Below are 24874 nucleotides of genomic sequence, written 5' to 3' on the forward strand. Positions count from 1 at the left end.
AAGCCGGAGGGTTTTTAATAGAAAAATCCTTTTCCCTTCCGAACAATCCAATCTAGTAAAAACCAATCTTTCTCTCTTTTTCCGATAATCTCATATCATAACATCCGAGGTTTTCGCATGTATCGCTCGTTTCCGGTCATCTCACCAAATGTCCATGGTGATACCCGTTCATTTGCGTGGTCCGGTCGTCTCACCGAATGTCCATGGTGATACCCGTAGTGTCGATTGCGGTCGTCTCACCATCGAGTGGTGATACCCGTAGTGTCAAGTTTTCGTCATATCCGTAACCTCAAACATTCATTCACATCCTATTTTATTACAAACAATCAACCATGTCATAAATCAATAAAAACATAAGTTCACACCTTTTTTCCTAAGTATAACACCACATTCTACACAACGTGCTAAACTCATAAGTAACTTCACGACTCGCTAACCACTAGCCTCTTTACTAGAATCCCATAAAACGAGGGCTCAAGGAGTTTAGGGTGATCAACGAGATGAAATCACAAGGGTACGAGTTACTAAGTTACCTTTCGGATCATTAGACAAACTCGCGACTACCCATCACACTCATCACAACGTCTCGGATAACCTACGGTACACCTAAACAACCTTACGGCTCATTTTCCATTTATAACAGCATTAAGATTACCTTTAAAGAGTATCGCAGGGGTTGGAACGATCAATGAATCATTGGAACCTAAGTAATCGAGTTTAGAGATGATTAGAATGTGATTGGGGAGTGTTAGAAGTGTTCGGGAGTCAATACAATCAACGAAAGATCAATAGAGTTCAACACAGTTTTTCTTAGTCATTGGTATCAATACCTCAAAAAGTAGGTATTGGTACCAAACCAATCCAGAGAGCAATCCGAGATCAAGGTATTGATACTTCAAAAAGTAGGTATTGATACCACTGCATTACAGTGGACGATTTTGCAGAAAAATCAAGAACGAGCACAAACTCAAAATCCAATAAACTAAGGCACGATTTAGGCACATAATCATCACATAAACTCATAACAAGAGTAAGAAATCCCTACCTCAAGTTAAGGATCGAAACCCACGCGATTTGAGGAAGCCCTAGCTCTCCAAACTTCGAAATCAACCGAATACTCCTCCTCCGAGCGAAACCCACAAAATTTAAACTCAAGACTACGGTTGAGGGTGGAATGGAGGTGGATCTTAGTGGTGTTCTTGTTGGAATTTTGGGTGAGAGAGCAAGGGAGTGAGAGAGAGAGAGAGCCGAGAGAGAGATAGATCGGGAGAAGAGAGAGAGTGAGATGGGAGAATTTGTTCTCCTACACACACACCCACACTTATATACTAGCACCCACACAAATCACACTTGCACTCCCTCAAATAGCAATCCTAACACATTGACCCCAAATCAAATAAACCCAATAAATTTCATATTTTCTTCAATTTCTAACATTTATAAAACTTTTAAATAAAATCCAAAAAAAATACGGGTCCTTACATAAATCATTCAAGATCTTATCATGTACAATCAAAATTCATGCCATATGTACATGTGAGTAAGATGAGTTGTACTCAAAGATTATGGGGTTGTTGTAACGATAAGTTGAACATGATTCGTGCCAAACTCTCAAGTTTACATAATTGCTTTTGAAGATATTATTATAGCTTGTAGCCATAGTATAACATTTCTTTTTTAAAGAGCAAAAGAGATTTTATTAGTTTCAAATTACAAAGATTTAAAGGATCTTAAGCATGAGGCATTACAACTGCGCAAAGAGATAATCAAAAAATGGCAATCTTACACACCGATGATAAAATGCCGCCGGGACCCAAAGAGAAAATAACGACCAAAGATTGGTGAAATGCCGACCAAGGTAAAAAAAAACATGAGGTCGGCGGTTCAAACCCCACCTCCCCCTTCTCCCCTAACACTAACATCTCCTAACATTCTCCTAAAGTATGGCCAAAAAAAAAACCAGTAAACATTAATCCGAAGTCAACATGGCTCTTAACGCTCCTCATCAATTTCCTCAATTCGAACAATCCTCCTGATCACATCCTAGCTCCTCCTAACCATCATAGCCCATACCTAGAGTTTTCTCGAAGTCCCAAACTGCTCGAGCCTCGTTGAGAATGATTCTATTCCTATTATTATATTCTTCAAATGAAAATACGGCTGCTGCTGCTGCCAACCTCAACATAACACATTTTTGCTTCTTCCTTCCACCTCTTTTCTTTGATTTCGGAATGTCCAACGTATCTTCAACCAACTTCTGTTTCCATTTTGTTTTCCCAGTATCCTTAGCTTCTGCCGCTGAATAATATGTCATGGTCACATGAAGATATTAAATCATGAGATTGATACAAAGATTATAAATTTCCTTGTAACAAGACTAGCGGTGGACCCAACACCTTAAACTTCCATTTATTTATTGAAGAAATCTGAAAATCTTTAATTTTCTTTAAACTAGTCCACACCTCAAAACACCAATTAATTAGTGTAGAAATCAATTTTCCAAAATTGTAATTTGTTCAAAGTCTCTCAGGTTCGACACCCCTATTTTTCCCTTTGCTCCTAAAATTTATATTGTCCAAAGCACGATTTTAAAACGATCAATTTTCAGTGCTTTGTAGAAGAAACAATTTCAAAGGACTGAGTTACTAATAACTGTTTTCTTTTCTAACTACTATGAAATTATGCGGAAGCTTTCAATCTACTCCTAGAGGGGGGGTAAATAGGAGTTTTAATAAAAAAAACCAATTTTTAGATTTAAAAATTAATAAAGATATATAAACGGGTTGATTATCTCGATTAATCCAAACCAAAAATAAAGTACTGCAGTAGAATAAAAATTGTAACAAGAGACGCACGATTTACGTGGAAAAACTTAGAGTCCTAAATAACCCTAAGCCAAAACCACGGCCTAACACTACTGCTTTATTCTATTAATCGAAAAGAAGTACAAATTGCGAAATAGCAAAAACCTTACCCAAGCCTTTACCTATTCTCGCCAATCTCCGATGCTCCCAAAGCTTCTTCAAGATCCAATAGATGCACCACGGACTTCACGCCCGATCTCCGGATTCAACCGGCTCCGAATCAATCTCCCAAAGATTCGGTCACAGCAGCAAACGGCACCAAAAAAATCACGAACAGTGAACGGATGAATGATATGATGAGTAGCGTGATCTAAACAACCCAAAAAAAAAAGTTCGAATATGCATGAACGGGCAAAGAGTGGGCTGCCAGGAAACCTATCAATCTTGCCTTCACCAAAAACCCAAAAACCCGTGCAACCTTTTCTTTCCTTTTTATAAGCAAAAAAAAAAAAAAACTTTCGCGCCTCTCTGTATTTTTTCAAATGAACAACAAGGGTTGCTGCCAAACAAAATAACTCTCTCGTGGTCAATCTTACTCTATGGTTGATTAACCCTTTTTATACTCATATTTGCTCTCAAACGAAAATCATTTAATGATGCAAATATGGGAAGCAAATTCTCACAGAATTTTTGGAAAGGCAAACGTGCAATATTCTTTGTGTTTTACTGCTCTAGAAAGAACCTCTCGTAACGATAATGATATATATATATATGGAAAACGAATTTTCGGAGAGATTTACCGGATAGGAAAACGGGCAGGAATAAAATTTCTTATCTAGGAAATAATATGCATGATGTGATGTGTGTAATGCCGTTACCTCTCACGCAACCGGATCAATTTGTCGCAGCGGTCAACTTGGCATAAATAATGGAAGGAGCATCGAGCGAGTAACTACCCACTACGAACCTACCCATTACAATCAAACGGAGTCGATATAGCAAAGACACCAATGGAGGTTTTGGACAACCCCGGAAAGTGCCAAAATATCTAACATACTAATTTCCTGATATCTAACTGCTAATTAACTTTATTTGTTATGTAGAAGACTTGACTTGATTCCAGACTACAAAAATTTCTGATTCCCACTTGCCGCCTTGTAAACGTTAAAGAGACATTTTCATACTATAAAACACCACCTTGAAATATGTCTGATTGATTCCCCTAACAGAAAATCAAAATCAGAATCATGGCAAAGTGGTTTCTTCTTGTGCTCTACACTGCCCTAATTGTGTGGTGGTGCAACGCACCCTCCACTCTTGCCATGAGAACAAATGAAACTGATCGACTTGCTTTGTTAGCCTTCAAGGCTGCCATAGATGATCAAGCCTCTTTTGGTGCCCTCAGTTCTTGGAATGATTCTGTCCACTACTGCGACTGGCACGGCATTATGTGCAGCCGCCGGCATCCCGATAGAGTCGTGAAGTTGAACTTAACATACGAAGGCCTTGTCGGATCACTCTCTCCTCAAATAGGAAACCTCAGCTTCCTGAGGAGAATCATTCTTTCAGACAACAACTTCCACGGCCCGATCCCGGAGGAGATCGGTCGTTTATTTCGCCTTCGACACATAGACCTCAGCAACAACTCGTTTGGCGGTGGACTACCCAAGAACCTGTCACGCTGCTCGCATCTTGAGTACTTGCTCTTGGGTAATAACCACCTGAGTGGAAACATCCCAACTCAGCTAGGGGACTCTTTGCCCAAGCTTCAAGCTTTAATCCTCTATGGAAACAAAATTTCAGGAACCATCCCTCCTTCCATTGGTAACCTCTCATTACTTGACGGGCTTTCTTTTCAGGAATGCAATTTGCAGGGAGAGATTCCAGAGGGTATTGCTAAGCTTCGGCGATTGACGTATCTCAGTGTCGGGGATAACAAGTTGTCTGGAAAGATTCCTTCTAGCATATACAACATCTCCACTCTCACTATATTCTCAGTAATGTCTAACCGCCTTGAAGGAAATATTCCTCCTGATTTAGGGTCAAAACTTCCTAATCTTCGGTTTCTGGGCTTTGGTAATAATTCTTTCACAGGGATGATTTCTACTTCGTTGTCTAATGCTTCCGGTCTTGAACATATAAACTTTGGTTTGAATGACTTCATCGGGCTGATGCCAAAAGATCTTGGAGGTCATTTTAGTCTTCAAGTGATGAACTTCCAGTTCAATCAGTTGGAGGATGACATTTCTTTTATCTCATCTCTAACAAATTGCACCAAATTGAAAATTCTTCTTGTTGAATGGAATCTTCTCAAAGGTTTATTGCCCAACTCCGTAGCCAATCTCTCTATGGATCTAAGAATCATGTCTCTGCAGGGGAATCAACTACATGGAAGTATTCCTTTGGGTATCGGAAACCTCCTCAATCTCACTGTCTTGCTTTTAGCATCCAATTATTTTTCCGGCCATGTTCCCGACACCATTGGTAGATTTCATAAGTTGAATTTACTGTATTTACACATGAACAAATTCACAAAACTGCCTTCTTCAATTGGTAATTTAAGTGCATTGAATCGTCTCTACTTGGGGCAAAATAACATCCGTGGAAGCATACCTTTGAGTCTGGGCAACTGTCAACAGTTGTTAGAATTAGATCTTTCTCATAATAATCTATATGGTTCAATACCTCTCGAAATCATGAATCTCTCATCGATTTCGATTTCTTTCAATTTGAGCTATAATTTGTTGACTGGTTCTCTTCCATTAGAAGTCGGGTCTTTGAAAAACCTCGGAGAGTTTGATGTGTCCAATAATAGGTTATCAGGGTCTATTCCAAATCCCTTGAGTGGATGTTTGAGCTTGGAAGTGCTTCATTTGGAAGGAAATTCATTTGAAGGTGAGATACCTCAAAGTTTGAGCACGCTTAGGGGTTTACGAGAGTTGGACCTTTCCCGCAACAATTTAACGGGGTTGATCCCTAGTTATATTGGTGAGCTTGCACTAGAAAAACTGAATCTGTCTTTTAATTTGTTGCGTGAAGTTCCAATACAAGGAGTTTTTCGGAATGCGAGCGCGATTTCAATTGTTGGAATGGATGATCTGTGTGGAGGCGTTGCTGACTTAAATCTTCCTCCTTGCCCATCCTCAACGTCCAAGAGAAACAAACTATCATACAGAACAAAGATAATACTATATGTGGTGGTTGCTCTTGTGTTATGTTCGACTTTGGCAGTTAGCTTGTTTATGTTTTGTCGCCATCGACGTGTCTCAAGGAAGGAAGCCTCTTCTAAGCCATCTTTTGAACACCAAATTTTGAGAGTTTCGTATGCAGATCTTCTCAAAGCCACCAATGGATTTTCTGAGGCTAATCTACTTGGCATTGGGAATTACGCTTCTGTATATAAAGGAATTCTTGATCAAGACCAAATTATTGTGGCAGTGAAAGTGCTCAATCTTCAACTCAGGGGAGCTTTAAAGAGCTTCATGTTAGAATGCAAAGCACTTCAAACCATAAGGCATCGAAATCTTTTGAAGGTATTAAGTGCATGTTCTAGCATAGACTTCCATGGTAATGAATTCAAAGCTATAGTATATGAATTCATGGCAAATGGAACACTAGATGGATGGTTGCATCATAATGGAGTTGGGGAGCATGAATACCTGAAAGCCATCCAGAGGCTGGACATTTCTATTGATGTTGCTTCTGCACTTGAGTATCTTCATTGTGGTTGTGAGTCTACAATCATTCATGGAGATCTAAAGCCAAGTAATGTCCTTTTGGATGATACAATGGTTGCCCACGTCGGAGATTTCGGGTTAGCAAACATTATTTCTGCAACCTCAACAAATGTACCGCAACATCAAAGCAATTCAAGCGCAATAAGGGGAACAATAGGCTACATCACTCCAGGTACAAAATCTTCAATCAACTATAAAGCTATAAAGCTTGGTTTTGTGTAAACTTGTGGACCCCTACAAATGTTTATCCTTTCATTTGAAGCATTCGCCAATGCAAACTCCATGCCTTTCTATATATACTCTGATATCCTTAATGTTTTAGGCCCTGTTTGATAGGGGGAATAGATGTAGGATTAGACTATTAACTCCCCCATCCACTTTAGTCTCGTGTTTGTGTAAACTTTAATCCCGGTACTAATAATCCCAACCAGATTATTAGTCATTTTTGATAAAATAGTCTTGGGAGGGGGGGGAGGTGGGATAGATAGTCCTGGGATTTGAGGACATCAGGATTAAGGGCAAAGTTATCAAAAATACCCCTTGTTTGCCCAGAAAACCAAGGATTAAGGGCCAAGTTACCAAATGGGAACTTTACGGCTCTGTTTTTTTTTTTTTTTTTGTAAAAAGCAAACATTTTGAAAAGAAGCCTAATTATTTCGATATGTTGTTTTTTTTGTGTTAGAAGCTTTACATAATAATCTTTTGCATATTGAAAAGAAAAATCCATAACTGTGTAAAATCTATTAAAAAAATGGTTAAAAAATTATATCGTCCTATTTGACATTTCCGCAATGATTTGATAGTAGCTATCTTCGAAGTGTCCTAAGTTCTCCCCATCAATCAATAACCACCATATTAAGTAGCAGATATCCATAAATACCATCTAGCTACACAGATTATTGCATGCATTTTCTATATGGATCAAAAGTTTAGAACCATGCCATCCAATTAGATTCACTTTCCACACTAAAATAGACTAACAACTGAATCAATCTGCAGAGTATGGCATGGGTGACATGGCTTCCACCTATGGGGATGTATATAGCTTTGGCATTCTTCTACTGGAGATGTTTACTGGCAAAAGACCAACTGATAGTTTGTTTCAAGATCATCTAAATCTTCATAACTTCGTTAAGAATGCTTTGCCAAAACGAGTGATGGATATTGTCGATCCCTCCATCCAACTGGAGCACAACAATGGAAGTTGGATCAACGATTGCATGATTTCCATTATGACAATTGGAGTTGCATGTTCATCGAAATCGCCAAGAGATCGCATGGAGATGGGAACCGTCGTGAGCAAATTGTGTAAGATAAAAAAAAAAATACTTGGGTGAACGAAGTGTAGAAACATTGGAAAGTTGAATTTGCAACATCAAAACCAAAGGTGTGTGCCCCACTCTTTTCACCTACTAATAGATCTCAATTACTTTTTTTCTCATTACAACGTTTTCGTTTCTCTTGCTCTTTCCCTTTTGTTCCAATCAGTTCATGTAGCAAAGATGAGTTTGAGCAAGTCAACTAAAGCACTTGTGTGCCTTTATGTCCACTATACAGGACTACCAATGCCTTCCAATAATGGTACCTCCGCAATATGCTGCTCCAACAGCCAGTCGAGAACCTGGTTTCTTTGAAGTATATATCTTAAGTGTTTAATATGTGTAATAGTTGTTCATCGGTTCATGTGGGAAGTTTCCAATTGAGATTGCATGCTTAGGATGTCGACTTTTGCCCTATGGAACAACAACCTTATAGTCTTAATTTCTCTTTATTCTGAAATTGCATGTCGTTATAGTTCTTGATCTTGTTTTCCTTATTAATTCTGTTGTTGAAATTCAAGGATTACTTCTATAAGGGAGTTGTATCCCTATCGGATTGTGCATATGTATATGTGTTGCAACACTTTTTTCCAAGAAGCAGGAGAAATAGAGCCTTAACAAATAGTTGGCGTGTGATGAGTGAGATGTCTCCTGGCGGGTGCAGGAGATATTGTGGGCATGTCAGGAGCTAGATTGCTCCAAGTGTTGATGCTTATGTTGCGCCTAATTTGAACCTTTTTCAGGCGCTGCATGTGCATATCCTAAGGAGAAATGACCATATGGTTCTTTTTTCTTGCCTGAATGAAGAGGACTTCTAATCTAACAAGAAACTAACTAGCAAAGTGCGAGAGAAATAAACTATTTTCATTGAATGGAAAGAGATAGTAAAAAACAAATAATAACTACTCCCTCCGCCCCTTTTTAAATGTCTTATTTCGTAACTCCAACTTATTAAAAAGACATCATTATTATACCTTTCACATCAACTTTTTCTTTCACTTTCCCTACTTACCCATCATCATTACACTTTTACTCTCTAACTTTTCAAAATGGAATCTACTTTTAGGGACAAAGTAGACAATGCATCAACTTTTACCCACTAACTTTATAAAATGGACACTTATTAAAGGACAACCGAAAATAGAATACTGGACTCTAAATAAGGGACAGAGGGAGTAACTACTTGGAGTAGTTCTTCTACCTAGATAGGATAGGACGATACTAAACTAAAAAACACGAAAGCCATGAGAGGGTTGAACTAGATTCTAAGATATGTATGGCTGTTGTGCGCTTTTGGTTGTGGCCCCCTTAAAAAATAATCCAACTCTTGTATTTATAGGAACAAATTCTTTGAGTGGGCTGAGAAAAAATTGGACCCCATGATGCACATCTTCTGCCCACTTTCTCAAAAAACTCTCCCAAGCTGCCATATGTCACGCCCTCGATTTTCAACATAAAAAAATAATCTTTTTCGAAAATAAAACCTTCGCATAGTATAAATAATACCCCAAAAGAGGTTTCCACCTGTTTAATTTACGAACCAAGTCCCCGTGTTTCAAGATATACCACATTGGCACTCCGGCCCAACATAAGCTTAAGTACAAGTACAAACAAGTTTTTAAGTTACAAATGATTTGGTGAAAATGAAATCTAGAGGAATTAGTTACAAATGCATCTTTATCAAAAGAAAGTCATTACAAAGATGATTAAGTAACTAAACAATGTTAGCTTCCAAAAGTTTTCCACATCCAAGCACACGATGCATGTAAGTCATTGTCCAGCATTTGAACCTGAAAATAATAATAGGTTGAGTTACACTTGCCCAGTAGAAAAATCTTTTACCAATTCAATGTGCATATATGATGACAAGTGTAACGGAAAGAAATCAAGAAAACGTAGCTTAAGGGATGGACTAACAATCAACTCAAGAGTATGTCAACATTCATTTGATGCAACCTTAGCAGGCCTTTATCACCACTAACCATGTAGTTCACAAGTTACTAGCGATTCTAACGATTACTACATGACCCTCTATCACAAATTAATCCCCGCTGTCTGTTTTTCCACCCCTTGCGTTACAGTGAGCCCTAACAATTTGGATCACCGTTTTACCATCCTTGCGTTACGAGACCCACTTGAGTCTTCGTATTACCACCCCTTGCATTACGAGACTCCTTATCTCAACTTCCGACTCACACACCTACTTTCTTATTCAATATTCAAGCTAAGACTTCCCCATGATCACATTCTTACATGAAACATCATACGATATGCCAACAATGCTACAAATATGCCACAAACATTCCTAGGTAAACAACCAATCAATAAGATGCATTTCAATGAGGTTTTAATAAAGTAAACTCTTATTTGTTCCTCACTAACGAAAGGCCAACGGAACAAGGGTAACATCGATTAATCATAAGAAATCAATTGAACATGCTTGAGATAGGTTAGGAGGTGTCCAAAAGGGTTTAGAAGTGTTCGGGGCTCAGTACGGCCGAAAGAACGCGACACAGCAAAAGCTGTCCAGAGGAGAGGGGGATTGATCCCCCCATGACTAGGGATCTATCCTTGAGGCTGCTGGCCAGAGAACAAAATGGGGATCGATCCCCCATGACTTAGGATCGATCCCTACGCGTTTTGGGGCGATTTCTGCAGATTTTTTATAGCATTCAAGAGAGCAAACAAGGACAATCAAGGCTCGATTCCTCCACATAATCAACATATAAACACATAAAAGAGGCAAAGAAGTCCCTACCTCGCAACAATGACCAAGATCCAAGCGATTTGAACGAGCCTTAGTCTCCTCAAACTTCAAAATCGAAGAAAGCTTCCCTCCAAGCTTGACCCAAGGAATTCCGAGCTCAAGAATGCGATTGGAAGGTCGAATGGAGGTTGATCCTTGAGGTTTTTGGAGTGATGGAGCAAGTTTTTGTGGGAGAGCAAGAGAGAGAGAGAGAATCGGTGGAGAGAGGGAGAGAGGGACGGTAGAGAGAGAGAGAGAGAGAGAGAGAGAGAGAGAGAGAGAGAGAGAGGGAGAGAGAATAATCTTCTACACCCACACCCACACTATATATACCCCTATATCTTTAAATCACACACACGCTCCCTCAAGTTCTCATTTTATCGCTCCAAACCACAATTCAAATAACCACCACATAAACCATATTCTCCCAATTATGCCTTTAATAAACATTTCAATAATTAAAATCACACGGGTCTCTACACCATACATCCCTTTGACCAAGTCCACCCTCTTTATTTGCTATTGAAGATAAAATTTGAGCCGTCAAATATCCCACTCTTTTGTAACTTCCTTTGACCACTTCAACATGTGGTAGTGGGTGGGACCACTTAATTTTCCCATGATTATAGCTAAAATATATTAATTCCTACCTACACATAGGAATTAATATAGAAGAACTGCCCCGAAATATATCTTGACTGGCTTCTCTATGTGACACATGTCCCATGTTCACTTATTTTGTAACTTCCTCCTTCTAGAAAATGGGCCCATTATCCCCCATTATCTCAACCACCTTCCTTGATTTAAGCCCCATGAATTTGAAGTAGTTAGATGAGTTGCAGATGCTATCACGTATCGCCATGTGTTAGGAGATACCTGTGTCACGAGATATTAGTTTTCAGGAGGTATCGTGCTAACATATATAACAGGAGATATCCGTTTTCAGGAGGTATCATGCTGACATGGCAGGAGATATCCGTCTTAGGAGATCTCCGTTTTCAGGAGATATCTTTTCCAGGAGATATTTTTTCGGTGACGGATCCCCTTGATAAGAGCGGTCCATTTATGGCACAAACAATATGATACTTCCTTCTGTATCCGATACTCGGGATTGATTCTTTATAGTTTTAAGGATACTTCTAGATTTTTCAAGTTACACATTAAAACTTTAATGAAATTGAGATTGACATTTGTAGCATAAATAAGAGTACAAATGTCTAGATGGATAAACAATAGTTTTATGATATTTTGGTTGCTTTATGTGAGAAAACAATTTACTCCCTCCGTGCCAATTTAAGTGTTCATATTTTTATTTTGGAATGTCCCAAAATAAGCATCCACTTTCTAAAAATGACGCATCAGAATTAACAAAGAGATAAGTTGCGTACTAATCTAAACAAGATAAACAACTCGAGTCCACCAGCAAACCTTGCGCACAAGGAAAGGAGAGAGAAACTTTGAATATAATTGATGTAAAAGTTGAATAATTGAATAGGTTACAACCCTTATTTATACTAGTAGAGAAATCCTATCTTAGGTCGGAATCTAGACAAGACAATTTCTTGCTAGTCAAGAAATTATAAAGAAGAAAATAAAATAAAATAAAAGACTTATAAAATCGTAAAAGGAAATGAAATAAAATTTCTAGAAGAAATTCCAAATCCTGTTAAAACAAAAAAATTAAAAATGTGCAAAACAGACAGCACAAATAAGATTTCCTAATAATATAAATTTTAAAATAAAATTCTAATTCTAAATATTCTTATTTTTATAATTCTGAAATCGTAAAAATAAGAATAAAATCTTTCAGAATTTTATCCTACACCAGTCTCCTTTTTTTCAAAAGAACTCGTCCTCGAGTTCTCGTTAGAAATCTGCCATCTTTCATACCAAAGAAACAGATATTTAGAATACTTCAACCTCTTGATTTCCTTCCAAAAATAATTCACAGAAAAATGTTCATGCAATGATCTTTTCTCTTCCTGCTTCAATTTGTTGACAAGATGCACTAGATGAACATTCGGAACCCAATCAAATTGTTGCACTCCAAAAAAATTGACAAAATTAGCATCATTAATTTTGTTTTGCCCACAATCATGGTTTGAATCCATTTTGTGGATGTATGCTTTGACATGATTGTTAGCCAAATCTTTTGAATTTATTTTTTCTGACACCAATTTACTTTCGCCAATGTCACTGACCAAAATCTCCTCATTGATAGTATCAACCACCTCCAATGGACAATTATTTTGGTCATCAACAGCTTGATCACCAACATCGATACCAATTTTTTTATTATCAACTTCAGTTATAGTTTCCTCTTTTTCGCTAATACCAAGGTTAAATTTCTCTTTACCGTAAGCTTCAATGTGCCCATAATGACTGCATTCTACATCGACCTCCACTGTTTATTCGATGTTAGGCTCAACAAATATTACATCCTCTAGTTCAACTCGATCTCCTTCCTCTTCTACGATTTCATATCCATCATAGCAATTAAGAAGTGTCGAATTGGAAGTTGAAAGAGCATGGCTAGTTTGTTGACTTTCAGAACAAGCTTGGTATTTACTCAAATAACTTGTAACTCTTTGTGAAAAATATTGCCAATCAAAAGTACCTTGGAAGGAATGTTTTGACTCAACCTTCCTTCGATACTCTTGATACAACATTTGTCCATGATTTGTCTGAAGAAATCTATCACTCATCAATCATCTCATCCTGGGCCATGTCCTAATGGGTTGTTTATATTGCCACAGTCTATCAGACTGCAACCGTTCCCACCACGTAGAAATCAGGTAATTTATGAGTCACATATTTGACATCCTTCTCTTTTGAAATATCCGTGTAAAACTCAAAGAATTTATCAAACTTTACGAAACCAATAAATAAAATTCTCAGAATGACAATACCAATGAAAAGTAGGAATTGTTGGTTCTACCTGAAAAGTTGAAAAGTCATCATCTGTGCGATAAAACCGTCCAGACCTTGAATGTCGCTTCTTCAATTGATATCCATAATAATCCTCAAATAACTTGTCTTCAGATTCATCCTTACTATTAAGTTGGTAATAAGAATATCCTTCGGAGACGTTTTGGTTAATAGGTTGGTTGTGGGCAAATCCCTCAACGTAGTTCCTATCAACTTTGTGATTAACAGATTGACCATGGGCAAATCTCTTGGTGTGAGTTCTGTTAAATCATTTCCCACGAACAACGTCAATGGGTGTGTCTTCAACTGTGTTTGGTGCCATTGAACCAGGAAAAACGTGGCTCTAATACCATTTGACGTGCAGCGGAATTAACAAAGAGATTAGTTGCGTACTAATTTAAATGAGATAAACAACTCGAGTCCACGAGCAAACCTTGCACACAAGGAAAAGAGAGAGAAACTCTGAATATAATTGATATAAAAGTTGAATGATTGAATAGGTTACAACTCTTATTTATACTAGTAGAGAAATCCTATCTTAGGTTGGAATCTAGCTAGATAAGACAATTTCTTGCTAGTCAAGAAATTATAAAGAAGAAAATAAAATAAAATAAAAGACTTATAAAATCCTAAAAGGAAAAGAAATAAAATTCCTAGAAGAAATCCTAAATCCTGTAAAAACAAGAAATTTAAAAACGTGCAAAACAGGCAGCACAAATAAGATGTCCTAATAATATAATTAAATAAAATTCTAATTCTACACAAGATTTTATATTCTTATTTTTATAATTCATGAATCATAAAAATAAGAATAAATTCTTTCAGAATCTTGTCCTACATCAAAATATGTCAAACTTCCAATTTTACCCCTAAAAAGTACACAACAGTTTTTTTTTTATATTCGGGTCATTTTTAGATTGACAATATTTTTCAATTTATAATATTTTTCATGATTTTAAAAACTTTGTATAGTAAAACTAATTGAGATCTATCAAACAAGATGCATATTACATATTTTTTGAGATCCGTATTGAAAGATATAAGTGATTTTCATACATATAATTGACTTCACAGTTTTTAAGGTTAATTTTGAAAATTTAGAGTGAAAATTTTGACTTCTTAAAATGCACGATTTCCCGTAGAAGACACTTAAATTGGGATGGGGAGAGTAGTTTTAAGGACACTCTGATAGTTTTTTTTATACCTTTCTAGTTACCGAAGGGAATTATTGGCACGAACTTTGGACTGCGACTGCTTCTTCTTCTTCAATATTGGGGGCACCATCAGCAACCCTAACTAATGTTGCCTTGATTTCACAAATTAGGCAACAGAATTGATGTCCTGTGAGAGGCACGGTGTTATAGATGGATTAGAAATGGAAATGTGGAGGAAAATGGAGAAGAAAGGAATGAAATTTATTAAGAAGTAGTGGACTGTTCTTGGGGATCACTCGTCCCAGTTTTTTAACAAACTAGGTCCTGCCTCGTGCAAGGCACGAGAATCATGCCCGTTGAAGAGGGCGCATTTTGTTTTGGGGAAAAGATTAATGCTGTAGATGGTTAGGATGGGAATGTTGGAAAAAGTTACAATTGGAATCAATGGGTGCAATGTTGCTGCTAAATGAAATGATCTTAGCAACGTCCATCCATGGAAGATGAAATTTGGTTTATTTGCCTAATTTTTCTCAAAAAAGAACTCGATCAGTACTAATTTGCTAATTGTACACACAGTTCCTTCAACAGAAAAAGCATGAGAGCATAGATTGAACAAAGTTGGAACTGAAACTGTGTTTTGCTAGACCACATTAAACTAAAAAGTTTCTTAGGACCTGTAAATTTCCAAAAAGGATAGATGAAAGAAAGTAGAATAGCAGCATGCCAAATCTACTCATATAGCTTCAAAGTTGAAACAATTCTGCTTTTCAGTCGGTGCGCACGTTCCAAATTTAAGGTACTGATCTTTGATGTAAATTTGTCTAGCAGATATGCTTCAATTTCTAATTCTGCTGCCTGAGTAAGTCGGAAATTCAAAAACTATGGAGTCACTAACCCGCTTTTGAATAAGAGGAATGGAAATTGAGAGTAAATCTTCACCAGAGCAAGGAAAGCTGCTATTCGCCAGGTAAAAGGGTAGATTATGAATGCCTTTCTATTTTAGCATGTGTAAGCAAATGAGCAATATCAATCAATCCATAACCATAAGTATGGCCATCATTTCACATACACGAATAAGTGAACTCCTAAGTGGACTATTCTTTGTATGAGTTTTCCAAAACAAGTAGAAGGAGACTTCCTATGATTACACAATCTAGACTTGCATGATGATGCATTCCACTACCATAAGTACACTTGAAAATTCTCTCTGGCGGGTATGAAAGATCTTGTGCGCTGTAAAACTAAGCACTATGCCCTCCCATAGGAACTTGAAAATTTTGGTGGAAGTCCATTTACAGGAAAAAAAAAAGGGCCAAAACTCATTATTCATTTTGAAAGATGCCCTCTATGCTAAGTTGTTGGGGAGCATGATGTCATCCTTTCAACATGAGAACAGATGCTTTACCAAACTAAAAAATGCCTTCTAAAAGGTGAAAATTGTTCAGTAATGGCAAACAACAGTTTGACATAATGACATTTAAGTCTCCTGTAATTTGGTGGTTCTACATGAATATAAACTACAAAACGACCAAGTCAAAAGTCGAACCAATTCCAGAAGCACAAACAACACATGATTCAAGTCTCAAGAGAGAGAGATGGGCTCACATTGGAGGCATTGCTGATGAGTTCACGGATAAAGATCTCTGTTGCTGTAGAAAGTGTTTATGATTAGGCTGAGCAGCTGGTTGATCACAGCTTGGAATGTGTCTTGGTTTCCACCATCACCAAAGTCGTCGGAAGAAACCACGGTCGCTCTCTCTCTCTCTCTCTCTCTCTCTCTCTCTCACTCTCTTTCTCTCTTCTCAGATGGAGTAAGCATGTACTGGGTAGCGAGAGTCTGTGGCGTGAGAGAGGCAGATGATTTTCTAGAGTTCTTTGTGATGATCTTTCGCCACGTCTAAGATGAGATGAGAACCCGGGAAAATTGTAAATTGGCCCTAAAAAAAAGGGAGCCCTTTTTAGCATGGAGATGAAAGGACATGCTTTTCCTGTTAAAGCCCTAATCAAGCAGAATCAAGCATTATACCAATTGGAAAATTAGAAGACCAACCCAAACTACCAAAAGGCCAAAACAGTCATAGGATATACGTTAAGCCCAAATTCAAGCAAAAAATAAGCACTATTGGGGAAATCAGAAGCCATGACAAGTCCAACTACTAAAACACTTATAATTCCTAGGTTTTGGATTTTGGCACCTCCCAAAGTGTGCCAATTTGATTTGGCTATGGGGAAAAGTTGTTTGAAAAAAGCTGCGTATAACTTTTTCTAAGATGCTACCATTTCTATAGTCTGTAGATTTTGCTTCTGCTTTACAAAATTAGGATTAACCTGTCCAAAATGTAAACAAAACCACAAGTAATCTTTATTGAACACGATCAATTTTTATGAATTATATTGCACATACAAAAACAAGGAGCATGAACTCCAGATTTTGCTCTAAAGAAAGAGTTTTTATCCATAATAGCCTACCTCTATTAAATGTTTGGACAAACACCCACATGGAATCCCTGTTTAACCCAATCCAACATCCTTCAAGTATATTCAAAAGATCAGAGAATGAATGAATATGAGAGATGGAGAGTACCTGACCGATCATCTTATGCTTGAGGAATATCAGCCATAGTTATTTTTGTCTATCATCGGACGCGAGACAGTAGTCAACGAAGTTATATTGCTCCGTTCCCTCTCTCCAATCGTGCTCTTTGACAGCTATGCAGAATTGGAACACGCCAAAGTCCGGGGCATAACTGGGAGTAGAAAATAATACTTATCAGTTATATTTAGTAGAGTAGCAGTAAAACCATATCCGTACTGAACAAGCATAGAGGTTGTTGGCAATACAGTAACGAAAGCTGATCTGGTCTGAAAACTACTCCTATTATCTTAGTGGACAAGAATAATGTTTTGTTACCATTTGTGTCATTGCACGAAAAATGTCAGATTAAAAATCCCAATTAGATGGTGAAACCAAGTAATCTTCCAGCCCTTTTTCGCTAGATTCAATCAACAATATGAATGGTCACCTCTAGAGGTGTCATTAAAAGTCTGAATTTTAGATGACACATTCAAACCATAATTAATAAGTATAAAGATGATGGTTTGCGAGTGTAATTAAAAGTATAAGATGATAGTTGTAAAATGTGATTAAAAGTGCTTTCAACCGTCATCTTTTAAAAGATCACAATTTTAAAGCATAATTAAAAGTCTGAGATGAGGTTTTAATTTGTCATCTTATTTGCCTTCTATCCCTTAAGAAAAGGTACAATTCTAGTTCCAGCACGTAATCATCAAAAGCAATTAGATAATCAAAAGCAATAAGAAAAAGATACAATCATCCACTAATGAAAAAAGGACAGTATATATATTGGTAACAAAAAACTTGAGAACATTCTCTAGTATCTAACATGTTTAAGTCATCTTTCAACCCAAAAAGTACGAAACTTAAAGCCCCCAAAAGATCTAGAATTGGTGCAGGGAGAACTTGGAGTATAAAAAAGGGAAAGAAACTGTAACAAAATACAAAATGACCACAGTCAATCAAAACTTTGGAAGATATGCCAGGATGAACGTGCCTCATTGGAATTTGTAGCAATACGGGAGAAGAGGAAAAAATACATTTAGTGAGCCTGTTATTTTTCTTTTCAACAGCTGCAAATTCTTCATGGCCTCCTATGACCGAGGAGAATGTTCTTCTACCCTGGCATATGGATAAATGATATGATGAGAATAGAAAGTTATTTACAAAGAAAAACTGTTGCAAGCTATAATAAGGATATATATAGTTGTGCATTTCTATGTACTCCTTCCCAGCAGCCATCAGTGAAACCCAAAATGACAGGCTGTTAGATGCATTAACAAGGCAAAGATAATAGCTAATTTGAGAGTCCGAACCAAGGATAGCACGGCTTTGAATGACCAAATTAAACATTTTAACAGTGGCTTTCAAGTGGGTGACAGGGAAACCTTTGGCGCCACAAACCACAAGATTATGTATAAAATGGTCTTATTAGCAGATTAATGCAATTCTACATAGCATCTAGGGTGAAGAATCTCAGCAAAGATTTCCATCTACCCTTTACATGGCCCCGCAAGAATAAGCAAATGGCAGATGTCCTACAATCCACCGCATGTGCATCATTAATTAATACTCAAAAAGATCTTGTGACCACACTATCTTTTGATAAGGGAAACCACAATGGCTTGAATGCTACCCAACAACTCTCTTCGCACTACTTCAGCATTCAAATGGGTGACAGCTTTTTGAATTTTCTGTAAGATGATTCCCAGACTCTACAATTCCAATTGCGATTCCTGTGCCTGACCAATTGATTCTTACCAGGGAAGTCAAAAATTAACGATTACTAAAACTAAAATCAGTCAGCTACAGATTTTCTCTCTTACATCCTTTTTGTTCTTTCGGAAGAAGGAAAAATAGAATCTCAAACCATATCTTTTTTTTGACCAAGGGGAAAAAAAAAACGTACTTTTTTTTCCTAACTGCAGATTTTGTATGGCCTCATTCTTTGTTGATAGTGTATTCTGAAGGTGTGGCTAGTCAAGATATCACTGCGAAGAAATATCTATAGCGGGTCGGTTAATATATTAATCAGAGAATGAAAAATTTAGATGTTAGAGAATGCCAGCATGGATATCTATTCTATCCGTGGTTGGCAGTTGTTACGAATGCAAAAATGCAAATCAATAGTAACAAGTAAAATGCTACTAATAGACCCATGGGGCAACACTAAGGAGGAATATTAAGTCACACATATCACTCAAGATTATTCAAGAGGCACAAGAGTAGTCTACAAGTTGAACATAGTAGTTGAAACAAAGATACAATCCATACACCTGAAGATATCATTCTTAAAAAGAAAATTAGACAACTAACTTATATGCAAGAGTTAAATAATTGTAGCTCGCCAATTAAACCTTGGAACTATTAACACATATACACACAGTGAGAATCGAAAAGAATAGTATTAGAACACCCCTCAACTTTCACGTTTTTGCAACATCACCCCCTTAACTAAAAAATTTGCCAACATCACCCGTCAACTATCAAAACTTGACAACTTCACCCCCTGCCCCCATTTCTGTTAACATCTGTTAACATTTTGGATGGAAAATTGTATAACTTGGATGTCAAATAAATGCTATTCCTAAAATGCCCTTCCCATAAGCAGGAATCAAGGGGCTATTTATATCCACAACCTCTCAATGGGCATGTGAAGCATTTTATGTCAACAAAAGAACAGAGCAGATAAGAGAAAAGTTTCTCCTGGTTATCAACTACTAACCTCTTAATCATTTTCTGCAGGATAACAAGTTCCCTCTTCAAGAATTTTGTATCGATGGGTTAAAAGTACCTTTCTAACCCTATTTTCACCAGGTTTCTTCTCCCTCTCTCCCTCTCCCTCTCCCTCTCCCTCCTACCCCAAGCTTCCAAAAACACGTCACAAAATCTAGATTTTTGCACCCCCAGAACTGCACCTCTTATTGTTCTTTCTCCCTCTCCCTCTCCCTCTCTCTCTCTCTCTCTCTCTCTCTCTCTTTGTGTGACAAGTACGACATCTCCTTTTTTTTTTCTTTTTTTTTTTTGGAACATGAGATAAAAATACAAGTACATAGGTAAAACATAGAGTTCAAATACAACAGATTGACCAAATACAAACTCAAATGAGCCAAAAAAAACACAGCTGCCAATAAACTGAAACAAAGCCTTCAACTTTTTTTTTATTTTTTATAATCAAAACTATGCCCAACAGGGCTTACAAGAAAGCAGAATTCCAATCTAGAACAGAGGAAATAAATTTTGGAGGCGAAACCCAAGAAGCTGGCAGCATGCCTCTCAAGGCTTCTGTAGCCACCACACGTGCAAGCTCATTGGCGGTTCTTCTAGCCCAGGCAAAAGTCATCCCCAATTCCTCTCCAAATTGTCTAAATATCCCAAACAATAGTCGCAATCTCCCAAGGGGGAACCAATTCAGATACACTGAGTTTTATGGCAAGTTAATTGTCTGATTCAATTTCAACTTTGATCCAAACTCAAATCCTTCACCATCCCACACGCTTTTCGAATTGCTAGCACTTCACCCTGGGTTGGAGAGGCCACATGCGCAGAACATACAATTCTATTGATCAGTTTGCCTCTCCAATCCCTTAAGACCACACTCAATTTAGCATCCTTTCCATTGTTCTGCCTTGCCACATCACAATTCATGTTGTAACACCCTTGATCCGGAGGCCACCATTGGGAAATAAAGCCCTCAGAAGTCGGGTTATCTGCGTGGATTAGGGGAGACACCTTAGATTCCGAAAATTCATGTAAAGCTTCCAAAGCTATTCTCATAGTATGCACAGGATTCAAGAAGCAGAATCAAACACTGCTTCATTCCTCACTTTCTGCACAGGATTGAGAATGCTGCTGCTTGAAACTCCTGCAATCCAACTGATTGAAAACAAGAGACAGAATCAATGCATAAATTCACATGTAAAAGGCAGCTTATTACTCCGTTAAATTGGGTGGAACATATCCGTTGTCTTTGTCTTTCTATCAGGAAAAAATTGGAAGCTTCTGCACAAATTCGTTTTCACAAACCAGTTATTGATGGCCATGGACACTCAGTTGTATGCAAAAGTGGATAATCTCAAGTCTTTCCTCTTCGTTGTGGAATTATGAGCCAGTATATTGGTGGAAATTGACTTTTACAAGTAGGGTGCGTAGGGAGTAATGAAATGGCATTTAACTTGCTGATTGGAAGCTCTAGAATATACAAGCATTCACATGCTTCTTAATTGAGGAGCGAACGATTATCATTTGTGAGCTCCTATAATTTGAGGGCCGAACGTTTATAATTGCGTGATTATCTTTTAAAAAAAAGTACTAGCAAAGCATGCACTTTTCAAAAATTGAAGGGGGCTAATCCTCCCTGACAACCCATGCTCCAGAAAGCAAATGCCAAACGGTTAAAAACTTCGGAAACCCCCAATTTTTCAGCCCTAACCTCGTATGCATTTGAATACATAAAATTATATAAAGAACTTACAGAGAAGTAACGGATTGAACGAACGAGAACCAGGTAGAACTCGTACGGATTCGAACGATTTTCGCAGTGTGTCGATTTAGGGTTTCCGCTTCTGTCGATTGGATGGAAATGGGTGGAGATGGTGCGGGTCGGTGTCAGTGGTCGTTCGATTTTGTGGGTTCTAGGGTTTCTTCGATTTCAGTCGATCGATCCAGGAGGTAGAGAGAGAGAGAGAAGAGAGACGGCGATGGAAGAGGAGCAAGACTGTGAGATCGTTTTTTCCTAGCTCTACCGTGTTTTTTTAAGCAAGGGGTACCTTGGTCTTTGTCTTTCCGTCTGTCCATTTTTTTAACGGAAAAGAGAGGGGTGAAGTTGTCGAGTTTTGATAGTTGAGGGGTGATGTTGGCCAGTTTTTTAGTTGAGGGGGTAATGTTGCAAAAATGTGATAATTGAGGCCTGAGGGAGTGTTTTTGAAATTAAGCCTTTAAAAAACAATATAACAAGACAATGGAAGTACAAAATGTTGCACTCCGAACACAGATGCTTAGGAAACTCAATCCCCACAAGGGAAAACCATAAGAAAGGAGCACTGGTACCTAATGATACCCCCTCTATGGATATGTAGCCTAGTGATCTCATTGCACTGGAAGCTTTTTCATAGTTAATAAGAATTTTGAGTCCTAAAAGACTTACAAATGAATAACCACCACACCGATAATTTGTCATAGTTGGTTTTTGTTGCCATTAGAACCCTTCTAGTACAAATGGTGGATGTGGGCATATACTTAGCCAAAATGGTAAAAAATGGACTTGCAAGAAATCATAGATAGACTCTTGAATTATTGGTCCATATGGCTTTGGTCTCCGAGGGTCAATTGGCTCTCCCGAGAAATTCCACTAAACCACAAGTTTTATTAGAATTAACCAAAAGAATAGGATTGCAAGTTTTAAGGAAATTAACGAAAAGAATAGGACACCTCTTGACTAAAAGGAATCACACCATATAAACATGAGGCAAAATTTACTCCATTAGCGAGTGTGGTACTAGAGTTCAAGTCCTACTATTAAAACATGTCGCACGGACTACAGAAAAGAAAACAAAGATAAACTGCCAAAGACATTTATCATTTGAGAAAATCAAGATGTGATTCCAATATTTACATTTCTTCTAAAACATGTAGCACAGACTACAGAAAAAAAGACAAAGATAAACTGCCAAAGACATTTATCACTTGAGAAAATCAAGATGTGATTCCAATATTTATATTTCTTCTAATTTCTAAAAACTAACTAATCCATCATCATCCATTGCTTTAGAAAAGTAACAACATGCCAAACAATTAAGTAAACTCATTATTGTTCCACAAGGCCACAGCAGTACAACAAAAATCCCTTGCAAAAGAGAATATTCACAAATAGGGGAAAAGGGAAAATAAATATAACTGCGAAAAAATACTCAGTAAGCCAACAAACAGAGCCTACGGATCACTTGTTTTCTTTTTATTTGTTTCCCTCATGTACAATCAAGCAAGGGTACCTCGCAAAAGTTTTCTGTCCAACGCTGCGTTGAATCTCAAGTACAACGAAATAGGCGTACCTCACCATTTTCCTCCGAATGTAGCATAGAACAGTTTAAATTGTGTGTGTGGCTCTAGGACTAATAGTCAATTGCTGAGGCAGAACCTAAACCTATATTATTAACTGGATACTATAACGGGCTACCGGTTTATTGCTCTTGAATCAAAACTAGCAGTTTGTGTAAATGCACACCCACATTCATTTCTTCTTAGAACAACAACACACATGCACAAATAGATTCAGTCAACCCACACACAAAAAAAAAAAACATAGGCAAACTTGTCCAACTAAGGTGGATATTTACCGACCATCTGAGCCTCATCCATCCTACTTCCATCGCTCAAGGATCAGAAAACACGGGAAGATTGAAGCGAACGGAGAAAAGTCGGGAACATAAGTGAACTTAGAGAGGGCAAACCTAGAGACCCAATTCAATTTCTGACAATCAGCCATAACACAAAAACAACCTGAATCAAGTGAAAAAAAACTCATCAATTACTTTAATAAAAAAACACGGAACTACCAATTCCCTCAACAAAAAAGAGACTAATAAAAAAACAGACAAGAAGTCAACAACAAAAGAAAAGAAAAGAAAAGAAAAGGGCTTATTAAAGCATCTCCAATCCATCCAAAATAGAAGATGGATGTAACACATTGAGGGGAGATTTTGTAATTTATTCCATTTTTTCTTCACTTTTTATACTTTTTGGGAGAATCTTTGAGGGACTCATCGTCCTTTTTAGAGTTTTGAAGGAATTTTGTACTCCAAATTTACTTTTGATCCTCCATTTTTAGAGGACCAAATTTACTTTTAGAGAACCAAACTCTAAAAAGGACGGTGGGTCCCTCAAAAATTCTCCCAAAAATTATAAAAAGTAAAGAAAAAAGAGAATAAATTATAAAATCTTTCCTCAATGTGTCACATCCATCTTCTATTTTGGAGAAATAGAGATGAATTGGAGATGCTCTTAGTGGAGTACCTTTCTTGTCCTGCAGTGTCCCAAATCTAAGCCTTGACCGTTTTGGAATCGAACTCCGCCTCAATCGTGGCCCTCGAATCCAGGCTGAAGTCGTTCCTGGCGAAACGCGATAGGAGCTACGATTTCCAGATTGCCGAGTCTCCAATCCGTACGATCTTGAACACGTAGTCGATCTTCTGGTTGAAATCTCCGTAGAAATTTGACATATCTCTCTCTCTCTCTCTCTCTCTCTCTCTCTCTGTGAACTGTGATGTTATCAATCAATCTAAGTAAGTCAAATTAGACTTCTAAATACTCTCCGTAGCATCAAAATTTGAGAAGCGAAAGTCAAAAACTCTCCGTAGCATCAGCGTTGAGCACAACAAAACCCTACCCAGCCAACCACAAGAGGCACAACACAAACCACCCAGAAGACACAAGATCCACGCAGCCACACGAGCAAACCACCCCAGAGAACCCACGTAACTCACACCGCAGAAACCACAGACCACAAGAGGCAAGCAGGGGAGAGGAAAACGAGAAGGAAACAACGACAGCCCAAACAATTACCTCTGTACAGCAAGGAGCAACACAGGCGAACAGGAAGAAAAGCTCCTCTCT

At 37.7% G+C, this 24874-nt stretch overlaps 1 protein-coding gene and 1 long non-coding RNA gene across 2 annotated transcripts; one reads left to right on the top strand and one right to left on the bottom strand.

Annotated features, from left to right (window-relative positions):
* Positions 1-4035: 4035 nt before the first annotated feature.
* On the top strand, positions 4036-8423 carry LOC131307393 (probable LRR receptor-like serine/threonine-protein kinase At3g47570). The gene is made up of 3 exons (XM_058333881.1): positions 4036-6713; positions 7541-7928; positions 8099-8423. The coding sequence occupies exons 1-2, from the start codon at positions 4052-4054 to the stop codon at positions 7876-7878; spliced, it is 3000 nt and encodes a 999-aa protein (XP_058189864.1). The 5' UTR covers positions 4036-4051; the 3' UTR covers positions 7879-7928; positions 8099-8423.
* Positions 8424-16453: 8030 nt separating this feature from the next.
* Positions 16454-23651, bottom strand: LOC131307394 (uncharacterized). The gene is made up of 3 exons (XR_009194114.1): positions 23599-23651; positions 17273-19627; positions 16454-16625 (listed from the first exon to the last, which is right to left on the bottom strand). It is a non-coding gene; the product is annotated as an uncharacterized LOC131307394 (long non-coding RNA).
* Between the last annotated feature and the right edge of the window lie 1223 nt (positions 23652-24874).

This window comes from Rhododendron vialii, chromosome 11a (assembly GCF_030253575.1).
Source record: "Rhododendron vialii isolate Sample 1 chromosome 11a, ASM3025357v1".
NCBI lineage: Eukaryota > Viridiplantae > Streptophyta > Magnoliopsida > Ericales > Ericaceae > Rhododendron > Rhododendron vialii.